At 33.3% G+C, this 19,593-nt stretch overlaps 1 protein-coding gene across 3 annotated transcripts in view; it reads left to right on the top strand.

Moving 5' to 3' along the window:
* LOC117179735 (rab GTPase-activating protein 1-like) overlaps window positions 1-19,593 on the top strand; it is a 112,884-nt gene that overhangs the window by 35,406 nt on the left and 57,885 nt on the right. For all 3 annotated transcript variants that reach the window (XM_033371792.1, XM_033371790.1, XM_033371791.1), the window contains 8 exons: window positions 1,498-1,863; window positions 5,373-5,648; window positions 5,728-5,896; window positions 12,099-12,340; window positions 12,417-12,605; window positions 12,682-12,807; window positions 12,895-13,080; window positions 15,835-16,009. In XM_033371792.1, coding sequence (XP_033227683.1) covers window positions 1,498-1,863; window positions 5,373-5,648; window positions 5,728-5,896; window positions 12,099-12,340; window positions 12,417-12,605; window positions 12,682-12,807; window positions 12,895-13,080; window positions 15,835-16,009 — 1,729 coding nt within the window. The remainder of the gene's footprint in view (window positions 1-1,497; window positions 1,864-5,372; window positions 5,649-5,727; window positions 5,897-12,098; window positions 12,341-12,416; window positions 12,606-12,681; window positions 12,808-12,894; window positions 13,081-15,834; window positions 16,010-19,593) is intronic.

Genomic DNA, 19,593 nt, shown 5'->3' with positions numbered 1-19,593 from the left:
TAAAGCTAAAACGGCAATACATAACTCTACGTTTGTACCGACTGTACTATACGGTAGCGAGACATGGACCTATAAAGAAAACGATAAGAGAAAATTAATGCAATTGACATAAGATTCTTGTGCATGACATGCGGGAAAACTGATGGACAAAGTGAGTAACGACATAATTCTCAAATAATGTGGTGCAGAAGAGACGTAGTAGACACATGGGAAAGAAATCGTTTAAGATGGTTCGGGAATGTTGAGAGAATGCCAAATGAACGACTAACGAAAAAAGTTTATCAAGGTAAAGGATGTGGCAGTGTGCCCAGAGGTAGACGGCGGAAAGAATGGTTACAATGTATGAATGAGACCCTAGTTAGAAGATACATAAAAAGCCACAGAAACACGAGAGCCAGCATGAAAAAATGCATGGACGTAAAAGAAGCTAGAGAAGTATGACAGGACAGAAAAATATGGTGACAAATAGTTAATAAAAAGAGTTTCAATAGAGTGAATGACGCCTGAAACAAAAGACCTTGGACACTAATAGACCCAAGTGGGGAACCTTACATGACGACTTTGTGTGGATCTTCACTTGGGGTGATTGCTAGAGGGATTGATCAGTAACCTGGTCCGGAGCAGTGTTGCGGAACGAATGTGATATTTAAATAAATATCATGAGAATTATAGAAATCCCTTCCTCACATTACTCCCTTCTCCATCGAGTGAGTCACGTCTACCCCGAAACAACCCTTGGTTTCTCACCTCTGTACTTGCACCTCTGTACTTGCAGAAAACCAAAAGAAAGGTTCTCTTTTATCATCTACCTCCTCGTTGCGAGAACTGGGCAACTCAATATTATACTAGATTTAGTGGCAGAGTGGCGATTATGCGCAGCCTTCAATTCTTTGTAACTTTTTGTGTTTTACGTGACATATAATTTAATAGTTTTTGCTCTCGAAAAGAATGAACTTGACGATACAATTTTCTTAAATAAAAAGTGCTTATAATCATTGAAGGAACACGTACGATTTTTTCAGAAGTTTCTGAGCCATTTTTTGATTTTTTTAAAATGGTCAAAATTAAAAAAACTTTAAATGGCTCCAAAACTTTCTAAAAAAATTCATCTGTATTCTTTGAGCAATTCCAAGCAATTTTTGTTCCATAACATTTTTTCGTTAAGTTTTTTCGTAAATTGCTAATATAAGAATTGAAAAGAAAATTAATTTGTTTGCCAACCACTGTTTTAATGAATTCCATTGCTGCGATACTCTTTAATTTCGCCACAATATCCGCGTTATAATGTGGTAATAAATGCGTAATAATTTGTGACAATGCTATTTTTATGCATAATAATTTAATAATAATGCGTAAAATGAGTGATAAGGCATAATAAGGCATAATAGGTATTACTCCGTACATGTTTTTTATTATTGAATACTGTCTCGCGTGAACGTCAAAATACAATACAGTAGATGTTTACTAAGTCAGAGTTTTCTTCTCTTTTATCCTTAGGTTGGGCAAGTATCGGCCTGTTTTGCGAAAGCTTTTCAAAGGATTCCGCGATCTATGACGAATTCGTTAACGGGAAGCGATTTCAATGGGTATAACCCTGGAAGTGAGAAAATAAATTCTCGTATGTTCATCTTCGAAGTTACGATGGAAATCAAAGAAGAAGATGGAAAGGGTGGTTTTGCTACCGTTCCGAAGGATAGAAATTGTTTTAAACTTCGTAGCAACATATCGAAACAAGTTTGTTTGAGTATTCAGCAAGTATCTCGAGGAGAAGGAGGTATTACTCTCGAGGTAGAAAGGTGCTTTGGGGTACTCGTTAGTCCGGGTAGAAACGTCAAACACAGTGATATGAGATTATTAGAAATGGTACGTTTTAGAGAAAGTTATGTAGAGTAAGTGGTATAACAGTAGTAGTCTAGACAAAACTTTACACTCGAATTAAGAATTATGTATACAAAAACAGTATATTCCAAAGTAATAACTTGGAAGCTGCATATTTCATGTATTTAACCATTAATCATGCGAAGTTGAAAAGTATCCTTATATTGAGAAAACAATTAACTTTCATCTGGATCTAAGAGAAACAGGGTTTGTCGCCACTTTCTTGTGAACTTGACAACGTGATGTAGTTTCAAAATCAACCTTCTGTATATGTCCCAAATTATTCTGAAGGTCCTAGAATTAAGTACCACAATGCTTTAGTCCATAGAAAGTGTCGACGATGAGCATTTGTTCTAATTTTATAAACTCTGTGGTTAAAATGACATTAAAATCTTTTTAAAACAAAATGTATAAAACACACGAAAATTATATTTAATATTTTCGACTATGTATAATTTTTCCACCTGGGAAGTTTCATGGTTCATTATTGTTACGACCCGGTTCCTCCAGATTTTTCATTCATGTTTCTATATTTGTCTATTATTACACTATCATGATAAGATTTCATGAAATTTGATAAACCGTTTACTTTTCATTGCTTTGAATCGTAAACATTCAAATTAACAATAAATTTTTCTTACGTGTATTTGAAATCCGCGAATCACCCATTCTACTTAATACCAATCAACGCAAAGTTCGTTTGCTAGGAAAATTAGAGCAAAATTATCACCTCGAAATACATTAGAATTTAAAGCACCCCTTTTTTTTGTAAACTATTTTTTCTCAAGAAAGTAATAATATTCGCCAAAAATTATGAATAGCACATTCGTTAATAGATCATAACCATTCAGATGATGGATTCAAGAACTCGTTCATTGCTCGAAACGGTGTAGACGTACAGAAAATAGTAATAGCCGTAACAAACCTGCTCCTAGTAGAAGTTGTCTACCATTAATTGAGATGACGGATGCAAGAATTCGTTAAGCTCTCGAAACCGCGTGTAGACGTATTGTCCACTCGGGAAAATCGATCAATGAGAAAAAGTGGTCGAAACCTAAAACAAAATATACCAAACTCTTGCTTTCAGTCAAGTGTCGGGGGTCGCCTTCAAATGACCTTGGACTGATTTCGCGGGGATCAAAACGTAGACAGTGAGGGACGCCTGACTTGTTTCCAATTGAAATATATATATAATGTCGCAACCGCTCTCGCCCTGCTCCTCTGAGCAACTGAGGGACCCAGCAGTTCTAGGAAGGCTGAGAACGGGGTGACTAAAAGCGAGAGCTTGGTGTATACCTTGTATTCGTCTTAACGCAGTCGTAATATGTTCATTGCTTTCCAATAACAAATTAATTCCGAATGAAAACCATATTTCGTTCACATCGACCAGTGGGACGGTGATCAAAAATATTTAAGTTAGCAACGAGTTAAAGTCAACACACTCTGCCAATGCAGTGCTTCGGTTGTCGGCTTTTGCTACTAATAGCGTATTCGATTATCCTGCACTGATGTACTCTAAGGCACTCCGACCTGCTCCTTCTTACTTCTTTCTTCTCACTCCGACTCGCTTCGATGCAGGTCGGAGTGCTATTGAAATGCACCACCCTACCGATAGAAATCTCTGAGTATTCTCTAGCGAAATAGCCTGGCCCATTTGAGACTATGAGCAGAGTCGATTTGAAACAATTTAGTCTCGGAGATAGTCTTAGAGATATGGGTCCTTCTCAAGATCCTTTTAGTGGTCCTTTTAAGAGTGGTGCGACAGTAATATAATGTTCCTTTTGTATTCGTCAGGTACCGGGCGGGCAGAGTTATTTACAGTAGTTGGCCGTCGCTAATCCGACTCTCCCTTTTTAAATTTCTCTTCAAATTATTAACACTTTTTTTGAATTGATGAATTTTCTCATTATACTTATTTATAATTATAACTTATATACTTATATACAATTTTCTAGTTGAATTAAAAAATGTTGTCTTTTTTAGCGTATCTCATTCCATTTACGGGAAACGTCGTATTAATTCCAATTTTAAGCATTTTAAAAAAAAAGTTAAATATCTGAAATCATCGAAATCCGTAGATTCCCAATTATTATGTTTTAGCCTGCTAACTATAAAATTTAAAAAAAATCTACTTCGAAATTTTAATCCGAAATCTTGACAAAGGACCCTTGAGTGTCGGCTACTCTATTGATATAGCCCTTCTGCTTGTTATTTATGATCGAATTCTTATTTCAATTTCAACCTCTCTGCTTTTTATTTATGATCGTATTTCTATTTAAATTTCGGAAAAGACATTATAAAGCCTTTAAAACATTTAAAAGAACTACCTGGACCTTTGAATATATCTACCTGAGTGCCTGCAGAGAATTTCTCTGAGCTTCTCTGACCCTAGAGAATCTTTAGAATATACTTCGAGATTTCTTTCGGTAGGGCAGTGCAGGATAACCGAATTCGCTATAAGTCACAAAGTAGCAGCGGCAAAAAACAGCAAAACGCTCCAGCGGCAGAGTGTGTTAACTTCAACTCACTGCCATTTTCGCAATTTTCCACCGATTTTTTTCAACTTTTCAGAAAAACTTTCATAAAGCGTAGTGAACAACTTTCTCGTGATAAGTTATTTCAACTAACATTTTTTGGATGACTGCCTGACTGGTCGAAGTTGGCGAAACGTGGTTCTCGTTCAGAATTAATTTGTTATTGAAAAGAAATAAACATATTACATTTTTAAACAAAGTACGTTGCTTGTAGTCATCACTTATGTATTGATAATATTGCTTAGAAATTTGCAAGCATTTTTATCAACAAACAGCCGAATAATCGAGAGTTATGTTTTATAATACACAGATTTTTTATTGGAATATTTTGTAAGTTTTTAATTTTTATCTTGAGTAATAATTGTGGAATGAAAAAGTTTACTGAAATAAAATTGTCGGCTGCATCAAGACGAATACGAAGGTATATTTTTTCTACGTTTCGATGACTTTTTTCATCGATCAATTTGCCCGAGTGGACAATACGTCTACAAGCGGTTTCGAGAGCTTAACGAGTTCTTGCATCCGTCATCTCAATTAATAGTAGACACCTTCTACTAGGATCAGGGATGTTACGGCTATTACTATTTTCTGTACGTCTACTGCTGTAGTTTTGAAAACAAATATTTTTTTAATGAAAAATTGATTTATTAATTATTTAGGGGCATCTAAGATATACGTAATAGTATAGTGTTAGAGATGCTAATTTTCTAGAAATCTATTAAGGTTATTTACAGGATCGAATCTTCAAAACGTAATTGTATATTTTCATTTTTTTCAGAAATATCACTAACATGGCAACTACTGTACCGCTTACCCTAACTCTCTTATATTATAGTTTTCAATAATCCTTATAAAATGTTAGAAATCAATTTTGAAGAAAATGTAACAGCACATGCTGCCAATAATTCTTAATTTTTTATATATGATACCCTACTTATCAAATTGCTGTTGTCATTTTAGCAAGTCAATGCCGGGCCGCTATTGCAAGATAAGCAATCTTACAATATCTGCGGTCGATGGGATCCTGCTGATCCATCTCTAGAAGCCCTAAACATGGAAACACCCCGAGAAGGCAAAATTTTCATGACAGTCGCAGTAGATTTAGTTATAAGAGGCATCAGAGAACCTGTCAGATTTGCTGTAGAAACCGCCGTCAAAGTATATCCACAGAATGAAAGATTTTGGTATTTGAATAAAAGGAACCTAGTCCAACAATTTTACCTCAATTCAAAAGAGGTATGATGCTAATTGTAAGATAATTGGTTTCTCGTTTAAAAGTGGATTGGATATGAATTTAAATGTTATCTTTGAACAGATAATTTCGGGAGACGGAGCAGAAATTCATTATGAAGTTTTGAATATTGAAACCTCAGGCGAGCTAGACAGAAATCGGCTAAATCTTGCTCTTAATTTAGCTTCTCTAATCAGATCACCTTCGCTAACGAGCATTGATACTCTTACACCAAAAGAAGAAATCGACTCAGGTAAAAATATCATATTTTGTAAATTTAATTGTCTGCAATACTTTATAAGTAGAGCAATTTTAAACTAGTAGCGCGTGAAATTGAATAATTTTGAATTGAATTTTTTTTTAATTATAAAATTTATTTTATCTTGGAAAGAAATATTGGATACATTAAGCTTTTAAAATGAAATAATTTATAGATTGAACAATTAGAATCGGTCTAGTCGAAAATTAAATTTTTTCATAATTTTGCGATTTTCAATTAAAGCGTTCATGCTGAAATAATTTAATTGGAATCGTTCAACATTATTAAATAATTTTAGGTTAATGATGCTATTTCAGTCACTCTATGGAGTACAGTTTCAAATTAAATCTCTTATTAGAAAATCAATTTTTTGATCTGCTTTTTAAAATTGTCAAAGTAAAGTATCCTAAATGTAAAATTATGCAATTTTAAAACGTTTAACTTTAAATCAATTTTGTTTGAAAAAGTTTAAAATGATTATTTTTATGTTATAAGACCTCGAAATAAAAATTGTTTAATTTTGGTCAATTTTACTTTGGAATAGAAAGTATTCTATTATCTATCTAAAAAGGAAGTAGATAAGACAGTCGTGTGCTTTCGTGTTTTACCATACTTTTGACTGTCACGCCAGAGGAATAAGGTCTGCGTTGGGCCAATCATAAGGACAAAACAAGAAACTACCATCCTTCAGGACCCAAGTCCCCATGTAAATCGACGCCCGCCATTACTAAGGTTGATTATTCAGGGGTGAACACACCGCACACGAAAAGTATCGGCCGCTACCTAATTCAGTGGGCGGGTAGTCAAAAAGTTATATGTGTGCAGATTAGATTGAAAATGGTGAAAAATTTAAACAATATAATATCACAAATAAATGTAAAGAAAAACGGATTTTTATAAGCGATTCGCCCTTGAATTCATTCTTGCAAGATTCAAGCCGAATCCATGTGACGGTACAATTTTCGTCAAACTTACTCGTAAAGTATTAGTTTGCATATTAACGGACAATATATAAGGCGACAAATTTGAGAAGTTAATCTAAGGAGTCAAGTCGGGAAAGGTGGATTTGATCGAACCGAAGATCACCTTATTGTTCAGATCGCAGAGAAATGTACCTTAATAGAATGACAGAAGAAAAATTTGACCATACGAGAGATCATCACGCTAGATAAAATTATTAAAGAAGTGAACACACTCGAAGCTGTGAACTACCAATTGGAAGACTATGTAAATCATAATAAAATACAGGAAGTAAATGATATAATAAATAAGAGTGCTAAATGATCATGGGGAAAGAAAATAGAGGAATTAAGTGAAATAACAAATAAGGTACTAAACGATCACGGGGAAAAGGAAATTATCAAAATCAAAAGAAAACGGACATCGGGAAAGGGTGCGGTTGATGTAGAAGCAACAATCGTTTTTCACAAGATGCTAGATGCCCTGATAAAGGAAAGAAAAGCTTTTCTTGTGACAAAGTTGGTCATTTTCGCATGTATTTTAAGCCACCAGGCACTTACAAACGGAAAGAAAATCTTCACGAAAAACGAAATGTCATTCAGCCATGCAAGAAGCAAAAAAGAAAGAGAGGAAGTCGATTACATTAAAGACGAAGGAGTCGACTATGTTTTTCACATTAAGAATGACGTGCCTATATAATGCTCTGTAGGTGGGGTGAGAATTGACAAGTTTGATATATTCAAGATGCAGATTAACTTTGTTGTCAGATGAAACATGGTACGTTCTGAAGAGCAAGAATGTAAAAGTTCATAGTCAAATTAGCAAAGCAGACAAAACCTTCTTGGCGAACGGTAGCAAGACTCCATTGGGGGTAAAAGATTAATTTAAAGCCATGCTCAAAGTAAACGGAAAAAGGGAAGAAGATATATTTTATATAATCAAAGGAGGACCAGAGACTTATTGAGCAGTGAAACAGCAATGCGGTTGGGAATCCTGAAGATATGCGTGGATGTCAATCAAGTAGTGAAGGGAAAATTCCCTAAGTTCAAGGAATTACAACTTTGTAAACCATCCGTTGCCATCCATGGACGAACTGCTACCTAGGATGAAGAAAACTAAATATTTTAGTAAATTCGACCAAAAAAATGGTTTCCGTCAAGTGGAGATTAGCTCGAAATCTAGGCACATAACGACATTTATAAAATCAACAGGTTGATATCAGTATAAAGGGTAAATTTTTGTTACATCTTGTGCACCTGAGCTATTCCAAAAGGTCCTCGAAAGAATGATAATAAACAGTGAGACAGTCATCAACTTTATTGACGACATTCTGGTTTTCGGGATCGACGAAAAAGAGCACGAAACGAGGTCACAAAAAGTACTAGTAGTACCAGCAGGGAACGTTTTACTGAATCAAGATAAATGTATATATAAAGTAAAGAAGATCCTATTAAACTTTTAAATTTTAGGTTTCGCACAAAAAAAATTTTTTGTAAATTCGTTTTTTTAAAACGTTGCAAACTTCAGCGAGGTATTCCATGGACTGTAGAAGAGCTGTAAAGTTTTTTTTAGGATTGGTCAACTACATCAACAAATGGATTCCAAATTTAGCCACAATTACAAAACCACTAAAAAAAACCATGAGGAAAAAAATCTGAAGGAACACAAACTTAGGAAAGTTTTGGTCGAAAAAGCAGGATGAAGAGTTCACTCAACTAAAAGCAACCCTGCAGGAAATACAATTGCTAGGATATTACGATGCTCAAGATAGCACACAAGTGATTCCGGATGCAAATCCAGTTGGTCTTGGGTCCGTATTAATACAAGTTGACTCAAATGGCCTTAGAAGATTTAGCCAAACTGATAAAGAAGCGTTGACCTTACTTTGGAGTGTAGAGCATTTCGACATTTTCCTGTTTAGAACAGTACTTGACCTTATAACCGATTACTAGTCGCTGGAAATAATTTTTGCTTCTAAATCTATACCCTGTGCGCGAATCGAAAGATGTGTTTTACTATTACAGTCGTACAAGTGTAACATAATCTACAAGCCTGGAAAAACGAGCATAGCTGATTCCTTGTCACGATCTGTGAATGTCCAAACACTCCACTAGCTGGAGAGAACAAATATGTGCACCAAATTGTAGAACAGTCAAGACCTCTGGCAGTATCCATGAAAGATATAATTAATTCTCGGAAACGATCCCGAAATTAGCTGTGTAAGGAAAAAAATCCATAATCAGCAATGGACCTTATCGGTTAAGGGATATCAGATTTTGGAAAACGAACCATCGGTTTTCGGAAACATTCTACTTCGCCGAAATAAAATAGTAATGCCAGAAAAGCTTATAAAGCCGGTATTAGATGCAGCACACGAAGATCATCGCAGTATAGTTGCTATGAAGGGACGTCTCAGATCAAAAATCTGGTGGCCGCGAGTAGACGAGGCAGTCGAAAATCTTGTAGAATCCTGCAGGAGCAGTACCCTAGTGAGCCTGTCAAAACTTCCATTACCAATAAAGAGCCGCGAACACCCTCTGGCTCCTGGGATTGCTATTGCTATGGATCTGTTAGGGCCATTACCTAACAATGACTAGTTACTAGTGGTTATAGACTATTATAGTCGGTGCAAAGAAGTGAAAATTTTGAGGACTGTTACGATCGCTTTAATCATTATTGTGCTAAAGGAAATTTCTATCAGGCTAGACTAGCCCGTTTCGATTATAGTAGATAATGGGAAACAATTCGTCAGCAATGAATTCAGATTATTCTGTAAATAATGGAATATCCACCTCCTTAACACCATTCCATATTGGCCACAGCAAAACGGGAAAGCCATACGAAAAAATCACTTTGATTGGCAAAACACCATTCGAACTTTTTTGTAGAAGACAGAATATGGATAAAAGTCCTTCATTACAAAAAATGGATGAAGATAAAATAGAAGATTCAGAGGCAAGAGACAGAAATAAGGAACAAAAAGAAAAAGAAGGAATATGCTGACAGGAAAAGGAAGGCTGCTGAGCCTACTATATCTGAGGAATATAAAGTTTATGTAAAAACTATGGACAAAACAAATAAGCTCAGTTCAAACTTCAATCCAGTTCCACATACAGTAGAAGTCTCTCAAGGCGCAGACACTACTATAAGGAACGATGAAACCGGACAGAGATATAGGAGGAATATAGTTCACTTAAAAAGAGTTGAAAGCGAAGGGAAATCAATTCAAGGGAAAGATGCTTAGGGTAAAGATTCATAAATAGAGGAAGAATAAGTAATCTGGTTCAACAAAGAAGTATTGACAGTATTGTGTGATAGTGTTGGTCCTACTGCACTGTAAAGAAGGAAATACGCTTTTTCTTTGATTTAATTATTTTGTCTATATGAGGTTGAAAAGAATTTTTTTGAGTTATCATTGTTGCAGTTCTATACAGCTCTATTGTTGAGCTATTGATGTCCCAGTTCTGTACAGCTCTATATATAAAATTGTTAAAAAGAGATTTATCGAGAATTGATTAATGTAATTAAAGCGTAAAATAAATATGGTTGAAAAAGGAATGTAGTGATTGTGAATGTTATGCACCTCTACGATACGCTGTCTCGTGCGTGCATGCAAGAGAGGGACTCGTTTTCAAGCTCAAAATGGCTCCTTCGTTTGGTCTTAGTTTATGAAGCACGATATACGGACGATTTTCAGGGGCGTTGAAGTGTCTGCTCCTAGTGATCGACTTGGGACCCCTTAACTATGCCCAGAATATCGCCCACTCTTTAATAGCCGCTCCGAGTATTGAATGCCTGAGTCTAGTAAGCGCTGCGTACTGACGTAAAACGTGAAGGTATGAATCCTTATGCCGGCCGCAACTCGTACATTCTCCCATTGTTTATGTATGACTGTTCGTGGAGTCAATTTCAAGGGCTGACAAGAATTTTAGGGTTGGAGCCAGGTTTGGATGTAGCTCGGCGTATTCAGTCCCTTGACAGTGAAAAAAAACCTAAAATATTTTTGTATAATTCGAAAAATGGTGGAGATATGGGATTTCACATGTTCAAGTTCCTCCACCACTTCCCTCTTCTCAGGTCCAGAGGCTTGGGGTGGTCGCTCTCATGAAGTTGAATGAGTAGAGTGAATGAGTGGTGTTATAATCTCATCTGGCATTTGAGCAATATCGACGAAATTTCCCCTCAGTGGACAGGCCTGTCCTAAAAGACACTTATGGCGTAAGAAGGGGCTTAAGCTGCTGTTCCAATTTGGTCATAGCTGCATGCAGTGCGGTCCCACAAAACAGTTTGCCTAAAAGTAATGCTGTCCTCGATGCAACGGTGAGACTGAGAGTACCTTGTTCCGTATATTTCCATAGACCAGCTTCTTCAACGTCTTAAGCATGAAAGTGGGTTAAAGAAGGAATTCAAGATCAGTCTGAATTCTTTAACCGCAGTGTAGCCTTCCTTCACTTCACTTCCTTCACCACGAAGGCTGTCTTTTCATGAAAAGTCATTAAAGGTCGATACTAAAACCTGAATAGTTTTATTTATGAGCGTGAGGAATAGATCTGGAAGACATCTGCGAATTATTTAGTTCGAAGGAAATGCATGTGGAAGTTAAACATAACAAAGTCACACTAACCTAAAATTGGAGCAATCTCGGCTGCGTCTGGCGATAAAAAATGAAATTTTCAGTTTAAAAGAAGAGCAGCTTCTTATTTCCGACATAAATAAGCTTTGTCAAACGAAGTTTACCAATTCTGAGTAAATAGAAATTTTGGTTAGAATTCGACAAAGCTACTGGCCTTCAAATAATAAAGAAAGATGAACACTCCCATTGTGGTGATGTCCTTCTGTCACTTTTTCTTTCTGTCTATCCTGATTTTCATCGGAAAGCTGTGACGTGATTATATTTCCGTACAAAATCAAAAAACTCCAACAGCTCCAATCACTTAACTAGAAAAGACGATTTCGAGCAAATCCTTTTAATGCACTGTGTATTTGATTTTGAAGTATTTAAAAATAATTTTTGAATAAGGAAACCCATTTTTGGAAAAGTGCCCCACATGGACTTGTTATGGACTCTAATAGCCCTCTAGGATCATAAATTTGGCACATTTCATTGGTACAAAATTTGTATGAACATAGAGATGAAAAAAGGTTCAAATTTTAAAAACTACTTAGGGATTAGATCCATGTGTTTAATTTCTGCATCGATTTATATCATAAATCCAATTAAATTACATTTTATTAGATGGAGACGAGCCAATGTTAAGTGGTACCGGTGAAGTGTCGAAAGACTGTTCAGCAGACGAGCTAGCTAGTTGGGCGGAAGTCTTAGATAGTTGGCAATTTAACGAGCAGCGTCCAAAACTTTTGATTAAATTAACAAAGCAAGGAATTCCTGAAGCTCTAAGAGGTGAAGTCTGGCAGAGGTTAAGTAACTGTGACAATTCTCAAGAAATGATGGACAAGTATCGGTTGTTAATCACTAAAGTAAGTATTTCTTACTTTATTTAATTAATGCGAAAATTCGATAATTTTAGAGTAGTCACAAAAATAATTTTTTCAGGAAAGTAGCTGCGAAAGTGTTATTTTAAGAGATATAAACCGAACTTTTCCTGCACATGATTTTTTTAAAGAAACTGGTGGCTTAGGACAGGATTCTTTATACAGGATAAGCAAAGCTTACGCAGTTCACGATGAAGAAGTTGGTTATTGTCAAGGACTTAGTTTCCTGGTCGCAAGTTTACTATTGCACGTACGATTTCAATTTAAATTCGGTTTGAATTCTTTGAGTAGTGTTTTAATTTAAATTAAATCAAACTTATTTCCAGATGCCTGAGGAGCAAGCTTTTTGCGTACTGGTCAAATTGATGTACGATTATGGATTGCGAGACTTATACAAGGATAGATTCGATAATCTTCATATGAGATTTTATCAACTTCAGCGTTTAATAGAGGTATTTTTAATTTTTTCAGTGTAGAGTTCTATGAAGAATTCGTATTTTAGCTAGAATCTACTTACCTATTTTATTGTGCAATTTTAGGATCAGTTGCCGGAACTATATAAACATTTCTGTGATCGCGGAGTTGAGACGCACATGTTCGCCGCACAATGGTTTCTTACACTCTTCACAGCCAGGTTTCCACTATATCTTGTTTTCCACATCCTGGATGTATTTCTCCTTCAGGGTCTTGATACTCTGTTTCAAGTAGCGCTAGCGTTGCTCATGGTAAGCTTATTATAAATTATGAAGATAATTTCGGTAGTAGACTGGCTCCTCGGAATATGTCAAATAAACTTAAAAATTCTACTTCTGAATATTTCCAGTTTAAAACGCTCCGTATTCAAAATTGTTATTTTAAAAGTTTGTCATTCTTAATCATTATTTTTCTTTTGTGGGTGGAAAATCTTCTATACAATATTTGACAACTAATAATTTTAAGGGAATTAATTTTAAATAATTAAACTTTGATGGATTTATGTATGAAGTATCGCTGCGAAGTACTATATGAGTATTCTAGGGCTATTCTGGGTTCTAGATTGCATTTTCTTCACGCTACTCCCCAGTTTGGTTACATATAATGCAGAAAAAATCGTGTATTTGAACTTAATCGGACTAAGGGAAAGGATGTTACCGGGCCTTTGAAATTAACATGGGGATTAAAATGGGAAAAGCTCGATTTAAAAAAAAAAGGAAAAAAGAAGTGCTTGTTATAAACTGTTTGCGAATTAAAGTATTGTTACAACTTGAGGACTGTCCAAAGAATAATTTCCACCAAGTAACTTTTAACTTTGCCCCATCCCAATCCCTGTTATTTTACCCCAAAAATAAAAACAAAATGCATGCTATAGTAGTCTTTCATCAAATTGATAATAAAGACGGCATTTTTTGGATTTTGCAGCATGAATTATTTTTAATAGATAATCGAGGAGTTTCCAAGTATTTAAAAAATAATCTTTACTTTTTTAAACAATTATTTTTTGTTTAAAAAATTTCTTTTTTCCTATTAATCGTGGAGAATTATTAATTTAAGGGTATAAATAATAGCTTTTATGAATACCAAGAGTAATATTTTTTATTTAACATACTTCTTAACTATTTAAACAATTTAAATTTGTTTGAACAATTTTTCTCCCTTAAAATCATAAAAAGTTATTATTTTCTGGAAAAAATGGCGCAATTAACGAGTTACAATTTATTACAATTTGTTATGATGTGTCAAAGTTTTATGATCATAGCACTTTCACTTTTCGAGATATGGTGAAAAATAAAAAGTAACATACACACACTGACATTTTTTAATTGCATTCTTGAGTTGCTGGGGCGAATTATATCTAAGTATGTCAAAAAAATATATTTGAATATTTAAGTCATTACTAATCTCTTTTTGAGGAAGTAACGTGGTTTAATTTTACAATTATGATGTTTAAAATTGTTGCGTATCCAATTTTAGAATAATTCAGTTTCGAATGTTTAATTCATATAATTAATTTTTTAACTTCATAATTAAAATTTTTTAATGTCTATTTCTGAAAACTTGAATATGAACATTTTATTTCACTCTTTCGCATTGTGTAAAATGGCTGTCCGCCAGTCAACATGCCAGCGCAAAAAATATTAGGTCTACCGACTTTATTTTTTGCATAAAAACGTGCTTCGCGTATGTAATGCGAGAAAAAATACTGAGTAAAGTATTAGCCCTACTACTCTCATATTTTGCATGTGTCTTATGAGTCTAATTTAAAAAAATACTGAGAAAAATACTCATAGAAACGTTGCTATAAAAAAACATTAAAATCGAGGCCTTCTGACCCAAAAAAATTATACAGAAATATATTTTTATTCTTTAGTAGATTATTAGCACATTCCAAGAAGGAAGCATGTTTTATTCTTGTGTTTTTTTCAAAAGTAAAGTTTGAATATTAAGACTGTTCGCGGTATTTTTCGTCTAAAGCATCGTTTGGCGATTATGTGCATTTAATATTTTTAATAAAACTAATTTATAAACATGTATCTGAATTTATAAATGTCTTTGGAAATCTTTTCTGGATGGTTATCAAATAATTATTACGAAAGAAAGAATCGCAAGTCTCGCGATTTCAGTCGTTTCATATACGCATAACTTAACATTCGCGCATTTTATGTCGTGGAAACACGTGGAAAGTTTTTTGTAGAGTTTACACTAAATATGTATCGTTTTTCGTTTGCCAGGTAGACTGCTTATGCCCGTTTCTGACGTGTTCCTATATTTTGCTGTAAACGAATAAAAATTTTGTTCGGATCTTTATCCTCCCTGGAATTACTTCCAGACAAAAAATAATTCTTGGCTAATAATCTAAAGACTTTGGAAAATTCACCAATTTCTCGTTTCATTCTTTGCACATCAGTACATATCTTATAGACGTCACATATGTTTAAGTGTAAACATATTTGTATCTCATTTCACGTTACATCCCCATTGATCAATTTTAACAGCATTATATTTACAATCGATCAATTTCAGTGGTTCCCAATTTAAATTTGCATAATATTGAAGGCCTCTGACTTAATATTACAATTCAAATTGGAAAGGTGTAGAAGAAAAGTTGGTAAATGAAAATGATTGAATTTTAAATATTTTAATTTGTAAGTTTAAATAATTTGAATTCAGGAAAATTGCACTTCAAAAGATTTAATTTTCAATTTTGTTTTGATTAAATCATATTTTTTGCAACTCGGAAAATCGAGGAAATTACTGTTAGTTCTTTCTTCGATCTGATTAGCTACTCTAATTTAAAATAAGTAATACTTCCTTTGTTAGAAAGAAATTTATATTTGCCTAATCAATAAGGAAGCCAACGCGGCGCCCGTGTTAGAATCTTTGAAAACGCATGTTCCGAAATGAAACCTTATAATTTGGATATTTTGATATATATATACTCGTAATTAAAACTTGAACGAGGTAAACAAACTTTTTATGTCATTACTTACTTTTGTTTTCAGTTGTCTAAAAAAGAACTTCTCCAGCTCGACTTTGAGAGCATTTTGAAATACTTTCGAGTGCACTTGCCCAAGCGATGTCGCAATGAAGAAGTCTCGCGATACGTGATGAAGCTCGCTTGTTCGATAACACTGAAAAAACTAAAGAAGTACGAGGCCGAGTTCATGACCCTCAAAGGTAATTTCATCTTCTACGTTTGAGTTAAAAACTCAGTCATATAATATATACCTCACGCTGATACCTGCTCGTTTATAATGAATCATCGTGCCAAGTTTAATGCAACGTATCTATCTTATGCACTTGTCTTTTGCACGTAGCCGTCTGGTGATTGTGATTCTGTCTAAAGCCGTAGTTGCTTCACTTCCATTTGTGTTTGTAAGTAGCAAAGGTTTAGAAAGAATGTGATTTGTTAATAATAGGATGACTTTCCGTGAAACGGATCGCAATAACCACTGCCTTAGTATTTTGATTGAATCTTCCGATTTTCGATTTAGCTTTATGGATTAACATTTTATTTCGCGATTCGGCCTCTAAAGACTAAAGATACCTCCATCTTATTATCAGTTTCGAATAATTAAAAATATGGAAAGAAAGATTAAAAAATAATTTTATTTATTTATCAGGATTGGCAGCTAATGATATTTTTGAAAAACGATTATTTCTTAGAAGAGCTGAAAATAATCCAATTCAAGGGTGTACTATTTTAATGTTAAGATTAAAAAAAAACGTTTTCGTACAAAACGAAACAAAACCTTTTTTCCTCCATTAGGATTTTTAACAGTACAGTTTTTAAAAATTCAAATCAGTTAAAAATTGACAGCTTGCAATGTTTGAGCAAAGACGATTTTCTAAAAAGAAAATTTCGAAATTTTCAGATTTGGTTGTTAAAGCACTGAAACTAAATCCTTGCTTAACTTAAATGAGTATTCAACAAAAACCTAAGAAGTACTTTGGTTTAACTCTATTTCCAAAAAATGCATGTGACAAGATCTAACGCTTGCATATTGTGTCGACTACGATTCTAGTCATCTGAAACATAGGTTGTCAAGTTACTCTAATTAAATTATTTGTCCACCCCAGTATGTATAGTATATACAACGAATAGACAAAGTAAACAATTACCCAGATCATATTCTTGTAGCTAGAATAGCAATCCCGCCATCAATAGGCAGAATAATAAAAAGAAGCATTCAGGTAAATTCGAGGGGAATCTCTCAAGTGATCGAAGATCAGAATATCTGCTCTATATGTAGAACTGAGAGATATATTTTTGCATTTTCAACGTGCATATTTTTATTTAAAAAGGACATTTTTTTCAAATGTCTATTTTCTTATTTATTTTGACTATGTTTTCTGCGTGAAATTTTCAGCTTTTATTTCGTGATGCGATTTAGTATTAAATACTGGCACCGAAAACTTTTATCAAATTAATTTACAAAATGAAAATGAAAGTCTGTAATAGGTCTAAGATTAAAAAACTGACATTACATTGTTCATTTGTTATCGCTGCTTGTCATCGATTACAGAATGTAAAATGTCCTAGAAAATGACATTTAAAGTTGTTTTTCTTTCATTTGGCTTTGTGTGATATTTGTATAATTCTTTGTTGACGCGTTGGTTATTGCCAGTTGGTGAGAATAAACTGTCCTTTTAGAACACTTTCAGTTTTATCAATTACACCTTTCGTCCTCTTACGTCCTTCCGTATAAGTTAAGCTTTTGAATTTTAACGTGTGGGAAATTGATTGTGAGGGAAAATTGCATGATGCACTTGGGAAAATTTTAATATTTAACATTAACCACTTCAGGTTTTAACCACCTCAGGTTACTCTCGTATTCAATATTACCTTACAAGGGAAAATAGGAAATTGGAGACTTTGAAATATATTTTTTGGAACTTTTGCTATTCTTTAATAGAAAAGAAATTCTGGGAGATGGTAGTAAATCGCTTTGCATGCTTAAAATTATAATTAGGGAGTTATGTATTTTGTTATAATTTTTTGGGTTATTTTCAGCCGACTAAGAAATATAACATTTGAATTATTATTATGCTTATCAGCTTATAATATAACACGTTTTATTATAATTAGAGTGAAAGTGAATTTATTTTTTGACCGAATTTTTTTTGTAATTTTTGGTAGAAAACGCTTTCTAATTATTTCAAATGTCACTGAATTGATGTCCCATAAAATCGCACAATTTTGAATGTGCTCGATTTGAAATTATTTTGAATTTATAACATTTCAACTATTAGATCATTTAGTTTACAATATCTAATTTTAAAGTCCTTTACTTATAAAAATTTCCATTTGTCAGTCGTCCTTTTTTATCGTTAATTTTCAAATAAAAAATATATAATACAGTTTTGAAGGCCTTGAACAATTATAATGAAAAGTGTTTTAAAAATAAAAATATTGACGGGTTGTTTTAAAATAGATGGTTTGATAGCTGTTACTACCTATTTCTAGAAACAATTTTTTACAAATGTATATTACTTCTAGGTGTTATTATGATACAATGTTCCCATTCATGTAAATTAAATTATTTTGTATATTCTCTTTAAAACGATTTTTGTGAGAATAACAATGTATTATTTTGCATAAATAGGAAAATTTAATCCTAATAACACCTAGAAACAATATATAGTGGACATTTACAAAACGCGTGATACGTTCAGGGGGAGGGAATCTGTTAAATTTTCATTCTCCATTTGAAGATGGTTAAGAATTTTTTTAATAGGTCGCAACATCTATCAGATGATCTATTCTTCAATGACACTGATTTTTTTCAACTAATTTAAATGTAAACATGAAATAAATAAAGATTCATATAATTGAACTATAGTATTTTTAATTGAATAATAATTGACTGTAAAAAATTTTAAGAAGCAACACTTTCTTAATCTGTTTAAATTAAAAATTTTCAAATTGAATCGTTACAAATAGTACTGTTCAAATCGAAAGCCTTAACAGTTAAAAATTGTAAATATGGTTTGAAACTATACTTATATTAAAATCTTTACCAATTTCAAATCATTTCAGATTTGCAGATCCTTAATTAATTAGATGTCACTAATGAATTAAATATGTTTCAAATTTAAAAACTTATTTCTGAAGGCTTCGAAAATATTAATCTTTTAAAATGAAGCAATATTTTACTGTTTATTTAGAATATAAAATTTTAAACGGAGTGTTGAAATCTGGGATAATTCATCTGATGTCATTTTAAACATTTTTATAGTGTTCAATTCCATGGTGGCCCCTGAAAATGACCGGGAATTTTTTGAGACCGGGAAAATCCGGGAAATGACAGTGAATTTATTTGTTGACTAGGAATTTTACCATTTTTAGAATGAAAATCTAAGTTCGATTTTAACCATTTTTTAAAATAATTAGTTGAACTTTTATCTTCTTTAATTATGATATGATATTTTAAAATGCAGTCTTCGAAGACTTTAGCAATTAAAAATTAAAGTCTTTGAAATTGAAATTTTTTAATGCCAAAACTTTTTACTTTATCAAATGTAAATATATGTAAATAAATAAATTATTTTAAAAATTGATTTCTACTTGAAGTATCAAAAAGTGAACAATAATGGATTTTTTAAGACGAATCTAAATGCGTTTTAAATTTACGAATTGCCAGAGTTCAGAGTTAAAAATTAAATTGGTTCAATTCAAAAGCTTTAGTCATAAAAAATGTAAATAATTTGAAACTAAATTTTTACATTCTCATCAGAGAAGGTATTAGGTTTGTGGAAAA

This window comes from Belonocnema kinseyi, chromosome 9 (assembly GCF_010883055.1).
Source record: "Belonocnema kinseyi isolate 2016_QV_RU_SX_M_011 chromosome 9, B_treatae_v1, whole genome shotgun sequence".
Classification (NCBI taxonomy): Eukaryota; Metazoa; Arthropoda; class Insecta; order Hymenoptera; family Cynipidae; genus Belonocnema; species Belonocnema kinseyi.
The sequence above is the reverse complement of the archived record's forward strand: the minus strand, read 5'-3'. Positions and strand labels throughout refer to the sequence as shown.